The 13,918-nt window shown below is 42.3% G+C and overlaps 1 protein-coding gene across 4 annotated transcripts in view; it reads left to right on the top strand.

Annotated features, from left to right (window-relative positions):
* LOC109418098 (uncharacterized) overlaps window positions 1–13,918 on the top strand; it is a 734,843-nt gene that overhangs the window by 712,546 nt on the left and 8,379 nt on the right. For all 4 annotated transcript variants that reach the window (XM_019692282.3, XM_019692283.3, XM_029870885.2 and 1 more), the window contains exons 8-9: window positions 13,296–13,552; window positions 13,695–13,779. In XM_019692282.3, the coding sequence (XP_019547827.1) occupies window positions 13,296–13,552; window positions 13,695–13,779 (342 nt within the window). The remainder of the gene's footprint in view (window positions 1–13,295; window positions 13,553–13,694; window positions 13,780–13,918) is intronic.

Below are 13,918 nucleotides of genomic sequence, written 5' to 3'. Positions count from 1 at the left end.
CTGCTTGAATAACTGATGGAATTTGAAGAAAAACTTCTAAATTACTTTAAGAAATTTGACTTTTCCCATAAAAATTTCCCTTTTCTCATAAAAATAGCATTATCGGGAAATTTTCAAAAAATCCTCGCAAATTTTCCTTTTAAAATCAGAGCTGCCCTCTGTCACTATCAATGACAATAAAATTTCCGATATTGACAGGCAGACTGTGATCCAAGTCAGCATGCGCTCTGTAGAAACACTGTTACTTTCCTTCTTCCAACAGAACTGGTGTATTGATACAGCTGATTGGCCATCTTTGAAATTCGTTCAAAAATTTAATTTAAGACGTACCAGGATGATGTTTAAAAACAATAAGTTTTGTATGTTTAAAAAAGTTTAAGGTTGAACTAAAACAACAAATTTATCAAATAAATTATGATGATCTTGAGCGATAGTCCTGATTTTCATTGGCCTACTGTAATAATGACGGAGCTGGTGCAATATCAGTGGTCAACTAATATTGTGCAGTCCAGACAAAAATGAATGAAATTTTAATGGAAATAGCTACAACATTTAAGTTCGAACTCCTGTGGTGATTTCATGCGCAGACTTGGTGAAATTTTCAGCAAAATTCTTGGAATTAAATCTGCAATTTGCATGGGAAAGAACTTGGAACAAATTTGAGAAATTATATGGAAATTGTCAATTTTTAATAATACCCTCTAAACATTTTTGGCAGATAACTAGCCAATATTTCTGATTTTTGCTATACTAAATCCAATCAACAATTAACATTGCTGAATTTCAGCATCATTTTCTGAAACATCCAACAATTTATGCTGATAAATGCCAAGGTTGGGCTGGATTCCAGCAAAATATTTCTAAAGATTCAGCAATTCGTTTGGGTGATTTTTACTTTGCTGTAAGGGTTTGGTGTGTACCAATTCGAGCTAGGATATATCAGGAATAATAAGGTAATTAAGAAGTATTGTATTGTGGCAAACCTTGATCGTTTTTATTTTTTGAGAAATCTTTTGAAATGCATCAAAAATTGCTCCGGAGAAGTTTTAAGCGAAAGTTTTGAAAAAAAAATCAGGATACAGGATTTAAATAAAAATCAAAGTCAAAAATGGTACCATTCCATTTACCATGCTGTAGCCAACTCATCCCCAGTTCCCCCATAAATGGCCTGGGATCACACGTGACCACCGTGGCCACGGGCGCCCATTATGAAATTTGTTGCACAGTTGTGCCCGGCCATTATCGGCTTGTTTCGATCTCGACATGTTGTCAACCCGGCGGCGCAAAGGACCAGCAGCCATCCGTAGTTACCTATCTATGTACGTACGTACCAACTCCCTACGTGTACGACGAACGGCGACCACAATCGCCGGACTCCAGGGAGTCTAGCTTTGTTGCTGTGGCATGATCGTCATCTTCGTCATCGTTATTGTTTACCTTCACACAGTGATCTAAGCACTCCACACCGCTGGCTAGTCAGGGCTCGTTAATTGCCTTACCTACTAGAATCGAGCTCAACTGACTCTCTCTCTCTCTCTCTCTCAGAATTGAACAATGTAAGCAGACCATGACTGAACCGTTACGACGCACGCTATGTCCAAAGGGAAGTATTATGCAAAGTGAATGTAGGTACCTCGAAGTTTATTCGCTAGAACCATATTTTTGGACCTCAAGGTTCAGAATATGTGCGATTTAAAATAATCCATCTTGGGTTTTTTTTTCCATACATTTTTATATGGGATGAAATTAACCATAAAATGAGAAAAATAAGAAAAAAAAATCAAAAAAAATCGAAAAACCCAAGATGAAATATTTTAAACCGCACAGATTCTGAAACTAGAGGTCCAAATCTACGATCCTATCGAATAACATTTGAGGTACATTCGATTTTCATAATACTTCCCTTTGGACATAGCGTGCGACGTATCTATACCTTTCACAAAAAGTAGGCACTGAAATGCTATCCGCGGATTTCCTCTAAAGTGTTCGCAATCTGACAACTTGAATATTGAAAGCATCGACAGACGGCGCGGCGGGGACTGACTGTTGCGTTCTTTCTTTGTCAGGAAACTCACCAAGACCGCGACCCAAAAGTGCATTCAAAGGAGCGAACGGAAAGTGAACGTTCGTTCCTCTGCATTCGACCGCCGTTCTGGGTCCATAGCCGATCGCTAAATGTTAAATTCCATCATTTTCGCAATAAATGACATTTTCGCAGCTTTATCACGAGCGGTGGGTTCACTCGCAATCCAACGCGGGAAACGCGGACGCATTATTATGCACCGCTTTCAGTTATTTATGCTTGCCATCAATGGTATTGTAATAAATATTGATTGAAAGGAAACGATCAGTGTTGAAAGGTGAACGTTTGTAGGTACAAGAGCAGGTAGATGGCGTCGAGCAAAAAGGGATACAATACGAAAGCACACCATGTTGCCTTTTACTCCGATTGGCAGCCGTCAATCTAAACACATTTAAAGTGAAATTTCTAGGAGTTCAATTTCGAGTTGTCATTAAAACTTCAGATATACATGATAGATGTAAAATTACGTAACAATATAGGATACAAAGAATAAATCATAAAGATCTCATCTTGTTTCATTCCTACTCTTCCACACCTACTAATGCACTCATGGCTAACAATTTTCTGAAACTAGCCACGCACACGGTGTACAACATTTAGAAGGTGATACATTCCGGAAATCTGACAGTTTTTTAATGACGTAGTTGAGATCTCTCGAAGGTGTGAACAAAATGATCTAGTAATCTACGCTGATTTGATCAACGTGAAAGGACGATAAGAACGATGTCACATGTTTACATCCAAAATTGATGTTTACACATACATTAAGATGTAGATAATTAGCCTGCCTTGTGATATGATATGCCTTGGCCACGCATAGTCTCACTGTATGCTGTTCGCACCGGGCATAGTAGGCTTTCTATACCATTATGCTCATTTCCTACACTGAAAACTGCAATATTCATAAGTATTACAACTGTTTCCCAAATTCAACCAGTGCAAAACATGGTCCTGCTAGATAAAAGGAGTATTACAAAAAAAAACTTGAATAACTTATGCACGTCTCGCTGCAATAATTGATCGCTTAAAAAGAACAGTCACAGACAGGTTCAACGAACGAAACCGAGTTTTGTCCTTTTTTATTTGTCAACTGAGCTGGCACTGAGCAGAATATCAATTAAATCTTGCTTCCAATCAAGAAAAAACCGCCCAAATGGACTGCAAGATGTCTTCTTAACTCCACGTCGCCACACTTTCTCAGCTCCTTCCGACTCATGATGATTGACCGAAAACGACCAGGGGGCCGTTCATAAACCACGTGGACTTTTTGGGGGGAGGGGGTGTCTAGCCAAAGTCTACGCTCCATACAAATTTCAAAACTTTTGTATGAACAGATGTCTACGAGTGGTGAGGGGGGGGGGGGATCTGAGGTTTAGGAACAGCCCCCAGTCGAAAAATGTTCAACAACCGAAAAAATTCGAAACCAGTGTTGAAATGTTAACTGCCCCTGTGTGTTCCAATATGCGCGGACAAAAAGCGGCCATCAGCCGCAGCGCGCAGTCCTTGCAATTTGTCAAACGCGCGCGGTGTGCGCTGATTGCGCTGGCTGATGATACTCAATCGCGTCTTAGAACCGTAAAAAATGGGATTCGGATGACTGACTGTGATGATGATGAGATTCTGTCTGAACCGGTCCCCGGTTGGTAATGTAGTCCACTCGACTCGCGAAGGGGTAATTTTAAAATTTGAGATTTCCTCTGAATCTGGCAGAAGAACGCGAACGGACAAGTGCATTCCGTTGTTGCTGCACAGTGCACAGCACACCACACGGTCGTAAAAACGCAGCTTGACGTTTGTCATTGGCATTCCAGGGCGTGCGTGTGTATCAAGAAGCGGTAGCACAATCGGGGCCCGACGCATTCTTTATCACTGTACCTAAGGTTGTTTCTTCCGAGAAGGTTTGCAGCGGCGAATTAGTGCGAGAATGTGTGATATCTTGAAGGCGGAAGACGAACTGTAACTCGGTGTAACAGTAGGGTACATGGCCATTTCGTCATGTATGTGCTGGTCTTACTTAAGTGAAACTTTGAATTGTTTTGTTTTGAGTCAGCAGTCTTCTATTTTCAATGTTTCTGTTTGTCTCCTTTTTCTTTTGCTTTTTTTCTTATTGTTTGTCGATTTTCCTTCTAAGTATTTTTTTTATCCGCCATTCTTTCCTTTCTTTCTTTTTTTAATTTCTACTTCTCCTGTATTAGTAAATTCGTCCACTTTCTTTTTTGTTTTGGTTGAGTACCAAAACGTCAAAAGCCAAACGTTGAATGCCAAGACGTCGAAAAGTGATAGAATGGGGTTTCTTTATAATTACTCTGGAATCTCTTTGTATGCTTTGTGCATAAATATAAACCCTAAATAGTCCAACTAGTGGTGATGGCGCCAGTCTCGTGCGTTCAAAAACTTATTTCAATAAAACTCGAGTAACATGTTGATGAATATCGCACTTTCATACATTTCATGGCACCAGAAATCATATCGTCTATCTGGCTTTTGATGTTTGAGTTAAACTTAAAAATAAGCCTCAATCTTGAATTTTGGGCCGCCATTTTGGATTTAAGTCCGCCATCTTTGAAATTCTGGTCACCATTTTTGGACTTCAGACTTCTTCCTCATAGTATATTGCATATTTTAGAGCCTAAAACACCATTAAATATCCGCAATCTTGAAATTGGAGCAGCCATCTTGGATTTTAGACCGCCATCTTGAATATTTTGGTCGCCATTTTTGGAGTTAAGACATCTTCCCTATACCAAATATACCCATATTGTATGGTTTTAAGGTCTAAAACTTCATTTTGGATTTTAGGCCGCCATCTTGGATATTCTGGTTGCCTTTTTTGGACTATGCTCATCTTCTACATATATTGCATGGTTTTAGGGCCTAGAACTTCATTAATCAGCCGCCATCCTAAATTTTAAGCCGCCATCATGGATTTTAGACCGCCATCTTGGATATTGGGCTCACTATTTTTGAACTGCAGACATCTTCCGCTTCCCCATACCAAAAATACCCACATTGCATGGTTTTACAGCCTAAAATTCTATTAAACAGCAGCCATCTTGAATTTTGAGCCGCCATCTTGAATATTAGACCGCCATTTTGAATTTTGGGCCGAGTTCGTGGAATTTCTGGTCTCCAGTGTTGATTTCTGCACAAAATTTGTCAACCATGCTGAAGGTTACAAAAATCGCTGCGGTTTGATGTGTCGCATGATGAGGCGTGGTTCAGTTCTACCGGTGCTGGTCCGGATCACAAAAATGGCCTTAACTTTGGAACGGCTTTTTTAATAGCAAACAATGCGGTAAAATTTCGGTTCGATTCGAGCTATAATCCGAAAAATCGGCCATCAAGCAATTTTGACAGTAGATCAGCAACGTTGTGCTGAAAATCAGCAATTTATTTTGCTGATTGTTTTTTGTGATGGAAGCATTTCAAAAACTTTGGTGTTGGCTTTCAGTACATTTTGGTGTACGAGAAAGGTAAAAAGGCGTAAAAAAGGTTATTTTGTACATAAATTTAGGACTTTAACAAAGAAAGGTCGAAAGAAACACCTTGAAAAGCCTCTGGAAACCCCTGAACTCCTCGCGAAACTTATCCGAGAACCTGTGAAGCCCCCTAAAACCTTTCTGAAACCGTTTGAAACGTTCTTGAACGCCTTGAAACGCCTCTGAAACCCGTGGAAACTTTCCTAAGCTTGCCTAAAACATACTTGAGAGCCAGTGAAGCCTTCCGAAACTTTTTAAAAATATTTCGAAACGCCCTAAAACGTATAGAACGTCTCTGAAATCCCTTGAAACCCTTGTTTAACTCACCTGAGATCCCATGATCCTATGACCCCATCTAAAATCGTCTAAAACGCTCTGAAACTCCCTGAAAAGCATTGAAATGCCTTGATACGCCACTGATACCTCCTGAAACCCCCATGAAATCCACTTAAAACCAGTGATGGTCTCTAAAAAACCATTGAAACCTTCTGAAACGCCCTGAATGTTTTGAAACGCCTCTGAAACCCTCTTGAGACTTCGTGCGCCTCACCTGAAAGACTATGAAGTCCCACAAAAGGCCTCTAAAACCATCTGAATAGCTAAAAATGCATTCAAACATCTCTCAAACTCCTCAGTAAACCTTGTGAATCACACCTAGCCTAATAAAGCTCCTAAAACTCCACTAAAACAATCAGAAACGTCTTAAAACGCATTGAAACACCTTGAAACGCCTCCAATTCCTCTGAAGCTACCCGCCAGTTCTTGCTCCAGAGAGTTCCCAGAGAGCCCAAAACAAAAGAGGGTTCTAATGGGCTTCAGGGGCGTTTCAGAGGATTGTTTCAGGAGAAGGTTTCAAGAGCCTTTTAAGGGCGTTCCGACAATTGGCGTTTCAATGAGATTACGGGGATTTCAAGAGCGTTGCAATAGTATTACGACACTTTCAAGAAAGTTTCAAGGGCCTTCGAGGGCCATTCAAGAGGTAGGGGGGTCTCACGAGCCTTTAAAAAGTATAACAAAGGCTTAAGGGGCGTTTCATGGTATTTCAGAGGCGTTTTTGAGAGTTTCAGGAATGCTTGAGGGGGGTTTCGAGAGCTTTCAGGGGCGGATGATAGCATTTCAGGGACGCTTCTAGAGGTTCTCAGGATCGTTTCAAGGAGGGTTTCGATATTACACATAAGAGAATGCCAAAATGGTCAACTTGAACCCCTACTCACGTTTTAGAAAGTACTATTTTTTATCTTCGTAAACAAAAGCGATTGATTTGGTATACCTGCATCTTTTTGCAAACGATCAAATTCAGGTTAATCAACTACAACGTGGTCAAATGTGTATCTCTAAAGTTTGTAAGCTAAATTGAAAAAGGTATTCTTGATGTTTCATGTTAAAGGTGTTCCAAGGGGTCTCAGGGACATTTCTAATGGATTACGATGGTTTAATCCTAGTACGATAAATAGGGATCAATATTACCCAGAAAGGCTCGCTGAACGTACACTACGCTATCGTGGTTCGCCGAGCCTAGCATCCTAGGAGGATTAAAGGCATTTCAATGGAGTCATGGAGGTTTAGGGGCGTTTCGAAGCATTTCAGGGGCGTTTCAAGGGTTATTATTCTGGAGGGGTGTCAATACGCTGACATGATATATGCTCAGTGTGCCTGACTGGATCATAATGACCCCAACGCACGACTAGGGTTAAGGGCGTTCAGGGGTATTTCAAAGGGATTTCAGGAGCGTTTCAATAGTATGAAGTGCCCCAGAGCCCTCCAGGAACCCCAAAAAACACCGCGATACCCCTGAAGCCTCCTAGGATCCCCTTCAATGCCGCTACGATCTCCTGGTACCTTCCTGTAACCACTTGGGAGCCCCTTAGTATTACATCAAATTCAATATAAAACTGAATCATCAATATTCCTCCATAATACACGGTTCGTGGCTGCCGCTCTTCATCCTCGGTTACGCCCAATGTTCCCCAAGTCACGATCCACCTGATCCGCCCATCGTGCTCTCTGCGCTCCACGCCGTCTTGTACCAACCGGATCAGTCGCGAACACCAACCTTGCAGGATTGTCGTCCGGCATTCTTGCAACATGCCCTGCCCACCGTATTCTTCCGGCTTTGGCCACCTTCTGAATACTGGTTCATCCTTCTCCACCACACACCATTCTCCTGCACACCGCCGAAGATCGTCCTTAAGACGTGTCGCTCGAAAACTCCGTGTGCTTGCCGGTCCTCCTCGAGCATGATCCATGTCTCGTGTCCATAGACGACCACCAGTCTTATCAGCATCTTGTACATGGTGCATTTGGTGCGTGAGTGAAACTTTTTAGACCGCAGCTTCTTATGGAGCCCACAGTAGGCTCGACTTCCACTGATGATGCGCCTTCGTATTTCATGGCTACCATTGTTGTCAGCCGTCAGTAAGGATCCGAGGTAGACGAATTCCTCCACCACCACGGAAGTATTCCCGTCTATCGTCACATTACTACCTAGAAGGACCCGGTCGTATTTGGATCCGCCTGCCAGCATGTACTTTGTTTTCAACGCATTCACCACCAGTCCGACCTTTACTGCTTCGCGTTTTAGGCGGGTATACAGTTCTGCTATCGTTCCAAATGTTCTGGCGATAATGTCCATGTCATCCACAAATCACACAAATTGACCGGATTTTGTGAAAATCATACCCCGGCTGTTGAGCCCGGCTCGGCGCATTACACCTTCCAGAGCGATGTGGAAGAGTAGGCACGAGAGTCCGTCACCTTGTCGCAGTCTCCGGCGAGATTCGAATGAACTGGATAGTTCACCCGAAACCCTTACGCAGTTTTGCACACCGTCCATCGTTGCTTTAATCAGTCTAGTCAGCTTCCCAGGAAAGCCGTTTTCGTCCATGATTCTCCACAGCTTTTCGCGGTCGATACTTTCGTATGCCACTTTGAAGTCGATGAACAGGTTATGTGTTGGGACCTGGTATTCACGGCATTTCTGGAGGATTTTCCGTACGGTGAAGATCTGGTCCGTTGTCGACCGGCCGTCGATAAAGCCGGCTTGATAACTTCTCACGAACTCGTTCGTTTTAGGTGACAGACGACGGAAGATGATCTGGGTAGCACTTTGTAGGCAGCATTCAAAAAAGTGATCGCCCTGAAGTTCTCACATTCCAAATGGTCGCCTTTCTTGTGAATGGGGCAGATTACCCCTTCCTTCCACTCCTCCGGTAGCTGTTCGGTTTCCCAGATCCTGACTATGTGCCGATGCAGACAGGTGGCCAACTTTTCTGGGCCCATCTTGATGAGTTCAGCTGCGATACCATCCTTACCAGCTGCTTTGATGGTTTTGAGCTGGTGAATGGCAACCTTAACTTCCCTCAGCGTGGGAGTTGGCTCATTTCCGTCCTCTTCTGCATTGGCGCGTAGTCGTTCCCTCCGTTGTCGTGATCTCCCGAGCCTACGTCCTCCACGCCATTCAGGTGCTCGTTAAATTGCTGCTTCCACCTTTCGATCACCTCACGTCCGTCCGTCAAGAGGCCTCCGTCCATGTCCTTGCATATTTCGGCTCACGGCACGTAGTCATTGCCGGATGCGTTAAGCTTCTCGTAGTGTACTTCCGTGTTCCGTGAGAACAGCACAGCATTTCCATTTCCTCGCACTCCGCTTCTTCCAGGCGGTGCTTTTGCCTCCGAAAAAAGAGGGTCTGTGGCTTCCGCTTCTGTTTGTAACGTTCCACCTTCTGTCGGGTTCCTTGCTGCAGCATTACCGCCCATGCTGTGTTCTTCTCCTCCGAAATCGCTCTACACTCTTCGTCGAACCATTCGTTCCGTCGATTCCGTTCCACGTACCCGATGGTGCTCTCGGCTGCGTCGTTGATGAATGCTCCTGCTGTACTCCAGCAGTCTTTTGAATGGGCCACATCGAGCTCGCCCTCGTCTGGCACCGCTGCCTCGAGATGCTGCGCGACATCCGGTTGTTTCAGTCGCTCAAGATTGTACCGTGGCGGTCGCCGGTACCGTACATTATTGATAACGGACAGTTTTTGCAACCTCCCTTTGCTCTCCCCTAAAAACGCACACTGGGCCGCCATTGCCATGGTTACCTTTGTTAACCGGATTCGGATACAGTTTCTTTATATTCTTCATTACACCAACAAAGCTATCCATGAGAATGTTTGACAATTCTCAGGTCATTTTGACACACACACACACACATTCACGAAAAAGACGAATCATACACGGAAAAATATTATAACCCAAAGAATAAGTTTTAAAAACTCAAATTTGACTAAACTGCTTAAAGTTTTAACTCAATTGGGTTGTTTTCTCCCTCGCCCCACCGCAATGTTTTCGAAAACAAAGAGAGAAGCACCGACGCATCCGCTGCTCTTCCGTGGAAGAAGCCAAATTTGGGTTTTCTTGAGTTAACCCAAATTTGCGTCAATTGAGGCCTCCGTTGGGTGAAAATAACTTACCACTGGGTTAATTTTTTTGCCGCTCTCAAACGAGAACTACTCACTCGCCACTATCGCTGTTTGACGCAAATTTGAATAATTCCACGGAAGACCGGGATTGCGTCAAAACAACTTAAATTTGGGTTCATTTGTAGTTCCGTGTATATTCTACCTTGCCGATCTTGTAGACGTTTTTGCATACTCATGTTACATCTGTCAAAATGACCTGAGAGTTATCAGTCATTTTGAGGTTAGGTTCGTTGGTGTAATAAAAATTCCGCAGAATCGTCTTCGAATTTTTCCCGTTTATTCAATACACATAAGACTAGTATAGCCGGTAAGAAGCAATAAATTAGTTGTCACAAGAGCAATTCTTGGTAAAACTTCAGGTGAAAATCAGGGAAGAACTTCCTGATATAATTCTAATGAACCCCGGAAAATTCTCAGGAGTAAATCTTTTCCAAATGCCTGAACAAACTCTATCTATCTGGAATGCTTGCATCCAAGTGGGTAACATTTGCATACAAGTGCAAGGGAAGGAGTAAGGTACCCAGACAACCAGTAATCGTATAAGATGTTGCATAAGATGATAAAGTGGAGGCCATATGCGTGCATTTAGGCGCATGTAAAATGTACGATCACTGGTTGACTGGGTAATGTAATGGGTTAGGTAGGGTAAAGGGTTAGAATGGTGAATAGGGAAACCAGTAGGGATGACGGTAGGGAAGATAGTAGGATGGAGAGTGGAGCGGACCTGATGTGATGGTTAGAACACTTGACTATCACGCCGAGGACCTGGGATCGAATCCCACTCCCGACAAACTCGCAAAATGTGAGTTCTTCCTTCGGAAGGGAAGTAAAGCGTGGGTCCCGAGATGAACTAGCCAAGGGCTAAAAATCTCGTTAATACAGATAAAAAAAAGTAGGATGGAGAGTATGATAGAGGATAGGGTGAAGGGATAGAGTTAGGTACCCCGGGTAGAGGTCAAGTACTGACGATCAAAACGTGATGTTGGTTTGATTGAGATAAGAGGTAAAAGTACTGAAAATAATATCAAAACTTTTTTCTTGAACCTTCTGACCAATAGCAAAATTTGATATTTGAGGACCAATCAAATAGCTCACTGTGATTGGTGAGATCTTACCAAGAGCTAAATGTACTATGAAGACGATGTTCCAGGAGTAAATTTGAGTTATTATTTTTAGTATTTTTACCTTTTATCTCAAGCAAACAAATATCATTTTATGATCTGCATATCAAAATTTGCAATCATTGAGCTTTTTTCCTCTGCTCTGGACAGTGTATTCTGGTATTCTCTCAAAGCTGTCTGCGAAGATGTATTCAGAGGATCCTTGTGGAATTATTTTAGCACAGACAAACAGACGTAACTCTTGGAAAAAATAAATTAAAAACTTTTTTACCGGTGTCTTTTTCTTGAGAACACTGCCACCCCGACAAAATTATTACAGGTTGTGTTATTTTATTACAATGGTTTTTGTAACAACGGTTGTTTTAAAACATGTACCGATGGCAGTTAAAATAACAAAAATTCTAACAAAACTCGTTCCAGTTAAAACTAAAATATAACAAATTGAGATATAACCATAACAAGATTATATCAAATTTTGTTAGACGAAACTTGTGAAATCATAACAAAATTATAACAAATTCGGTTATATATTTCAGAACAAATTTGTTACAAGTTTTGTTATAAATCTCTTGGCTCGAGTGACCGAGATAACAAAAATTATCAATCTTTTTTGGGACTACTACACAAATCGCCTGAAAATGTTTTGACATCCATGTGACACCAAGACACCCGTCTATTCTCTCAACACTGAACGGCGGCTTACGGTAAAAATTACTATCCCGAGGGTCAATTTAAAAACACAACGCCACTAAATTTGTGCAGACTGAGTTACGTTTTAATTCAACAGAATTATGTTTTCAATTTTACCATGGACTCGATTTTCAATTTAATAAATTTTTTGTTGGCAACCGGATTCGAACCAAGAACCTTGACATCACCAGGCTCGCACGCTACCACTAGGCTATCGATCCGGTTGATGTGAGAACAAACAAAACGCACACAAGAAGCGTTGGAGGGTCGATGATCATGTTTTGCCATGGTAAATTTAAAAACATTGTAATGCTTGTCATTACTGCAAGCCGCCTTTCAGTGAAGCTACGGAGTCAAGACTATCTCCGTCCCCTGTACGCGTAGAAATGATCTCGATTCAACAATAGGCTCCTAAAGGCCTATCTCAATTTTTGCATAAATCGGTCAAGCATTTTACACATATTTACACATTTTGCATGTATTCCTATCAGGGGAAGCCCATAAAATAACTTTTCGAAAAAATTAACAATTTTTCAAACTCTCCTTGTGTAGCACTCAATTTTGAATAAATTTTGTTTACCGTGTATGTCAAACAGGAACATTTGTTGTCAAAAGTGAGCCAATGTGATTTCTTTTGCAACCCGTCGGTCCACTTTCGTAACGTCAAGGTTGACCACGAATGTCAAACAAGAACTGTTTACCATTATTTTATTTTCGAGTTTATTAACTATTCTGTCATTGTTTAAGTTCGGATAAAAATCTATTGATATCAGAATAGCATGCTTCTTCGTATTATACAACGAAATCGGGAAAATATTTTTCATTTTAGGAGCCTATTGCAGGTTTCGTGTGATATTCTAGCTATAATACGTCTTAAATTGCTTTCACTTTGATTTGTTTTCGAAAAACTATTTTACAATTTTACTGAATTATTTCTTTGTATCAACACCGTGCTGTGGCCTCGATAAATCTTCACAGTCTTGTTCCTGGCATGTTTCAAATTGGGAAATGCGGCGGCGAACCGGTCCGATAAACTTACCATTCGCAAGCAATAAATGTTGATCGCATTTTCATATCAACAACAAGTTTGAAGCTACGACAGTCACGACAACAGTTATTAATTTGCATCAACTGCATCTGCGAACGAAATGCACTACCAGCCGTGACTTGTTTCGGCTCGCCAAAATCCATTAATTCCCACACCTTTTTTTCGCGAACCAGTTCGGTTGCCGGATCCCCTCCGACTAATAATCCAACCACCACCAAAGACACACTTGACATTTTATCTCGGAATAATTTGCATTTCTGCGTGCAGAAAAAAAAAACAAGAACCCGCCACCGAACCGATTAGAATCGGAACCAGTTTCCTCCCCTTTGAAACAAAGCCAAAAAATAAATAAAATAAGTCAGAACTTCACCGAAATGACACCATTCGTTTTTTCTTCCTTTACCCACAGTTCATCGCCCGGTGGACATCAAGAACCGTCCGCGCATCCCGATCCCGGACGAGGACCCGTACAGCGTGGCCGGCAACGGCGGCGGCAGCTCGGGTAGCTCCGGCTTCGGGGCCAGCGGCAGCGGCATGGTCGGTGCCTCCCGGGATCACCTGATGGGCGGCGGCCAGGGCGGCCAACCGATGGGACAGCGCCGCAGCGAGAAACCACCGAAGCTACCTCCGCGGGACAATCTGTACGCGTCGCACGAGATGGTGAAGGTGAGTTACCTACTTGTTAGGATGAAAATCGAAAGTTCGTCACTTGACGAAGCGTTCAGGTCGTAGAAGTCCCCGCCACCGCCGTAAGCACCATTCTAATCTGGTTTCTTCGTTTGTCTTTTTTTTTCTCGTAATTTCACAGCCCGACTACGACGACATTGAGGACGAGAACCGCGTCAAGCTGCAGCGAGGAAAATCAGACAAAGGCAAAGACAACAAGAAATATGGTAAGTTCTGTCCCTTGCCGAAGTCGAACGGAGTTCGGTACCCCCTCTCGCTCAATTATTATTCAAATGAAAAGGCATATTTGTATTATTCATTTTAATTATCTAGCATAAGAACGGAGCGGAATGCTAGATAGCTTTG

Source organism: Aedes albopictus, chromosome 2, assembly GCF_035046485.1.
Source record: "Aedes albopictus strain Foshan chromosome 2, AalbF5, whole genome shotgun sequence".
NCBI classification, from domain to species: domain Eukaryota; kingdom Metazoa; phylum Arthropoda; class Insecta; order Diptera; family Culicidae; genus Aedes; species Aedes albopictus.
The sequence above is the reverse complement of the archived record's forward strand: the minus strand, read 5'-3'. Positions and strand labels throughout refer to the sequence as shown.